The sequence below is a fragment of the Frankliniella occidentalis genome, unplaced genomic scaffold, assembly GCF_000697945.3.
Source record: "Frankliniella occidentalis isolate FOCC.00 unplaced genomic scaffold, Focc_3.1 Scaffold755, whole genome shotgun sequence".
NCBI lineage: Eukaryota > Metazoa > Arthropoda > Insecta > Thysanoptera > Thripidae > Frankliniella > Frankliniella occidentalis.
This window is the reverse complement of record NW_026267865.1, coordinates 8,317-13,796: the sequence shown is the minus strand read 5'-3', so window position 1 is coordinate 13,796 and position 5,480 is coordinate 8,317. Positions and strand designations below refer to the sequence as shown.

At 50.7% G+C, this 5,480-nt stretch overlaps 1 protein-coding gene across 1 annotated transcript; it reads left to right on the top strand.

Moving 5' to 3' along the window:
- Nucleotides 1-1,865: 1,865 nt before the first annotated feature.
- On the top strand, nt 1,866-5,444 carry LOC127751707 (uncharacterized). Its single transcript, XM_052275678.1, has one exon. The coding sequence runs from the start codon at nt 1,866-1,868 to the stop codon at nt 5,442-5,444; it is 3,579 nt and encodes a 1,192-aa protein (XP_052131638.1).
- The last annotated feature ends 36 nt before the right edge of the window (nt 5,445-5,480 follow it).

Here is a 5,480-nt window from a genome sequence, read left to right as displayed (position 1 = left end):
CACATTTATTTGCTTCTATTGCAGACATTCTTGTGGGAAGGGGCGGCAACGAATGGTTTAGCCATTAATTGTCGTAGCGGTTTTCTCTCCACGGGATCCCTTCCTGGGAAGAAAATAGGACAGGCCACGCATGAAGCATGAATGCACGCAATCTGAACCTAATTTCTTGCCATACGCTAAACGCGATAGTGCTCGTTAGGCTTGCTTGGAATTACCTAACCTCTCTTTCAGGTTATGGCACGCTTGCACAAACTCTTTGCTTGTTTTCTCTAAGTGTGGTAATTGCTTACATGCTTGTGTGGCGTAAAAGGTGTTGGAGGAGGTGGAATAGTTGAGTAAGCACTACGCACCATGGACTTAAGAGCAAGGAGTAAACAAAGGTAAGACCTAACCTTAAACCAAGGACAAGCTCACCAGGAACAGAGGTAGATTGGAAAGATGGTAAACCAAACCAAGGATCAGCTAATTGTCTCAAGGTGGAGCAAGGAATGTTGGTGGTAAGGAGGAGGAATTGGGGCTCGAGAGCTCAGTAGGGAAAAACAACATCAGCGACAGGTGGAACGATTATACAGATATACCGGTCATGTATGCCCATAATGCACAGCTCTTTAATTTCAGCTTTGTCAGACTATCAGCTTATAGAGATGGAGATGAGACGACAGGCAATAAGAAAGGAGTGCATGCCACAGAAGAAAGGTGGTTGGCAATGTCAAATAATGACGGGCAGAGTGCAACAAACACTCCAAATCTTCGGAGGGAATGACTAGCAACGGAAAGCTAAGAGTTGAGCAAACAACATGTTGAGGAACACAAGGAAACAGGCAACAATAGTTGTATAGTAAAACATGCTTTAATTAAGTAAGCCAGGGTCAATAGTTAAAAATGTCAACAATCATAATCCACACTCTCTCTCTCCCAGCTGGCCAGGACCTCCAGGTCGCAAGCCATAGCCTTGTCAAGCTCCCTTTCAGCCTCAAACTCGGCATGGGCCCTGATCACTTCCTGCTCTTCTTCGTATTCTTGGAGCAAACCCAGCTCTTCCCATCGCTTGTCCTTCATGCGTGCAGTGGTAGCATCCCTCTCTCGAGTGTCGTAGAGGCACCCCCAATCCAGTTCCTCCTCAAGCTCATCATCTACAAGGAAAAAATGACGCTGGTGATTCGGTTTACAAAGGTAACTCTGATGAAAATAATGTCAACTAACCAATGTCACAAGCAGGTGAGCGAGGGGAGGCAGGCAGATCGTAAACACCAGTTGGAGCTGGGTCATCAAAGGCAGGCAGATCCTGAACTCCACCAGTGGTCTGACTGTTGCTCTGAGTGGAAGAGTTTGAAGTACTGCAGCTGGACTCGGATGAAACAGCTGGAGCCAAGCGAGACGTTGATGCAGTTGAGGTGCTGGCTGTGAACAACAGAGCAGATTATAAAATAAGACAGTCTCAGGTAGGAAGTGAGAAGGGAGGCGAAAGGCTCACCTGCTACTGGTGAGTTGGACTTGCATAGCGACGAATCAGAGGGAGCTGAAGACATTATGACTAGAATCTGGGCGAGGGAACTTGGTTAACAAAAGCAACAGCGAGGAGACTCAACAACAATGGCAAGGGAAGGGGAAGCGGGACCGGGAAGGAGGAGAGAGAGGGGGGGGGGAGGCGGCGGAGCATCACAACAAATGCCGATCACAACACAACAACGCGTCAAGTTGGACGAGTCGGACCGAGCGGTAGGGTTAGAGAGATTAAAGATCTACTAAGTTTGGCAGGAAGCTGAAGGGTAAGATTTAGGGTGGAGTGGAGGGCTGCTAGAGCAAAGGGAAAGGGGAGTGCATAATTGGTGTTCTTGTGTTATGGTTCTGTGTTGTAGCGCACCATGGCGCAGTTCGAACGAGCGAAAGTGACGATAGGAGACGAGGAGTTTCATATAAGAAGGGTTCCTCGTGCTCCGGAATCCCTGTATGTGGCTACGGCTGTAGCACTCAGGCCTTCAGACGATACAGCCGCAGTTCTGAGATCAAGGGAGCTCTGGAGAGCAGTTGATGAAATCAGAGGAGCTGAGGCAGCTCCTCCCAATGATGGGACGCGTATCAAAGAGCTGGCGGAGCTGTTGAACAGACCCTTTGAAGTACACCAGGCGGACCCGCCTGCTTGTGAGGTGGTTCTACCAAGAGAGTACATACCCAACAGGAGGATACCACCGGTGGTCCTATTGGTTACCGAGCTGGCTGGGGACTGGAATCATTACGATGTTGTGGAGGCGAGGCGGCCAGCAATGCTGCACAGAATGCAACCAAGGAGGGTGGGGGTTGTGCCGCTAGGCCCTAACGTTCCTGAGGTACCTGATCCCATTATTAATTCACAGGAATCTGGAATATCTCAGCGGTCAGCAGCGAGACAGAGATCCCCCTCGCCGCAGCCGTCGCAGGTGCAGAATCAGAGGCTGATTGTTGCCACATGGAATGCACAAGGGGTGGCGGCCCTCGGAGTCAAAGACAATGTAGACGCGGAGCTTTACTCCAGAGGAGTGCATGTCGCGGTGCTCCAGGAGACAAAAATTCCTCCACAACAGCTGATAACTCAGCACTACCGCTGGGTAGTTGAGGGCGCTCCCTTACGGGGGGCCAGGGGTCTGGCTTTATTGGTCAGACGGGACTTGCCGTACATACAACTGATCAGTCATACGCTAGTCTGCCCAGATGTGATGATCATGGAAGTTAGTGCGTATGACAAAATGTTCTCGGTGATAGCCACTCATGTTCCAGGTGACGTCAACCCGAGGCAGCTGGAGGTCAGCGCGGCAGTAGCTGCAGCAGTGGCTGCCAGACCACATCACCGGTGCATACTGCTGGGCGACTTTAATGCACACTTGGGACAAAGAGACCGCAATGGCCCGACTGACGTGCTTGGAAAAGGCACCCCATATGTGCACAGCAACATGGCGGGAGTCGGATTGCTGCAAATTGCCCGCATACACCACTTGAGGATCATCACTACAGCAGGTTTTGCCAGGGGCTGTCAGACAACCTGGATAGGTGGGGGATTGAGGGGCGGGCCGAGGGCAGCGCGGTCTCAGCTAGACCACATCTGCACTAATTTTAGTAATGTTAACAGCGTGAATGCCAACTTCGCAACGCAGGTGAGCGCGGACCACAAGATTGTGTACGCCACACTGATGCTTCATCTTCCTGAGCCGGACCCTCCGGGACGGCATGTAGAACCAGACCCAGACCCGGCGCAGCAGTTGCCGAGGCATGCGGCAAGGAAGCCTCGGATACCATGGGCTCTTGGGAGACTCAATGAAGAAGTGGCCCTGCAGGAGCTTTACCAGGGGGCGTTGACGCATGCACTAGAGCAATTGGAGAACAGGTTTGGCAATTTGTCTTGGAAACAGGTGGCCGAGGCAATGGAGACGGCAGCGAACGCGCAGCTCCGTGTGCAAGAATCACCCATGACACCCAGGCGAAGGGAGGCAGCAAATAGGCGACGTCACGCGTACACCCTCACGAGGAGGGAACCTGGTGATGAGTTTGCGGAGGAGCTGCTGCGAGAGGCGACGCTGGCAGAAAAGAGAGCATCAAGGAGACATGCGGAGGAGAAGATCGAGCAATTTTTTAGGGAGGTGGACGGGGTTAGACCGGCGAATAAACTAAATGTTGCTTTCAGGTACCTAAAGAAAGAAAAGCGTCAGCAAGCACCGCAGGCGAACAATATCACGATGAGAGATTGCGAGGAAGTGGTCCAAAGGATGGCTGAAGGCGAACATCCTGACAGGCTGCCAGAGGACCCAGGCGGACCTATCACTACAGCCCCCACGGCGGCACAGTTAAGAGAATACGCCTCCAAGCTGTCAAAGAGGACTGCAGCTGGCCCTGACGGATTACCTGGAGAGCTGTTTATCCACGGCCCTCCAAAGCTCTTCCAGGTCCTGGAGAAGGTGGTAGGCGAGGTGTGGAGGGCAGGGGAATTCCCCGCTGCGTCGACTCAATCCATGCAGCACCCCATACCCAAAAAAGCACGCCCGGCGGGAGTCGACGATTACCGCACTCTTTCCCTTTGCAATACTATATATAAACTTGTAGCTAAACACATGATGGTTGAATTAACAACAGTATTGCCTCCAATTCCTTACTACCAGGCAGGGTTTCGTGCTAGCAGATCGACTTATGACCACCTATTCCTGCTAAGGAGGGTGCTGGATGCACATTGGCAAGCAGGCAGTGCGGTACATGTTATGGCACTTGACATTAAAGCGGCTTTTCCATCCGTCAATAAGAAGCAAATGGTCAGGATACTACAAGAGATGGGAGTTAGCGCCTATTTAATCAACAGAATAATAGCACTGGCATTGACTGATGTTACATTCATACGGTATGGTAAGGCTATGACTTCCACTGTGCTAAGGGGAAGAGAGGTAAGACAGGGATGTCCCATCTCCCCATACTTATTCACCTTAGCTTTGCACTGGGCAATAGCAAGGGCAGTTGCTCGACTGCATCGCTTTTCGCTAGATATCACAAGGCCAGGCCTTTTGCCAGCAGTTTGTGCGTATGCAGACGACATACTAGTTGTCAGTGATAGATTCAGGGATCTGGTGGCATTCCTCACTGCCTTCCGTGCAGAATTGCCCCCGTTAACGCTCGAGATTAAATTTGCAAAGTCTGAGTATCTTTTCAGGAAACCTGCCTTTGATGACCCTGAACCAATACCTCGTCCTATTGCAATAGGAGATGTGAACCTCCAGCAGGTTGAAAAAATCATATATTTGGGAGCGGCCATCACCAATCAATTGGACAGGAGACCAATAATTAAGCACCGAATACAGAAAACACAGAGAAGTGCCGCAGTCCTGCTTAACTCCTTAAGGAGGCACCCGCTTCCAATATCTGTCATTAAGAGGTTTCACACCAGTATCATTTTGCCTGCCACTAATTATGAGCTGGCCACTGTGTCATCAACAAAAGCCACACGCTCTAAGCTAAGGAGGGAAAATGCTATCATATACAAGTCATTGTTGGCAACAGCTAGGCCGCCGCATGTAGTTATACCTGCTAATGATGCCCCTTCAGTTAACAGGTCCATCAGAGCTGCAAGAATAATGTACAGGGGCCATATCCTCAGGACCCCACCTGGACACCCCTTGAGACTGGCATACGACTTGAACTTAGGGTTAAAGCAAGGAAGGCCTTGCTATGATTATGTTAAGTCTCTTGAACAGGATATGGACAGGCTGCCTGAACCTCCAGAGGGCTGGGCGGAACTCCTACTGAATAAAATAGCCACAAAGAACTTCCTCAAAGAGACGAGGGATCAGGACTACTCATCTGAGGAGGAAGTCGAGGAGGAGGAAGACGAGGAGGACAACCCTGGGGAGCCACAGGCAGTGCATGGCTATCGGCAGGTTTTGGAGGCATTTAGTGAGGACGAAGTGAGCGAGGAAGAGGAGGAGCATTAACTTTAACATTAGCACCTATGAATGACAGTTAAATTC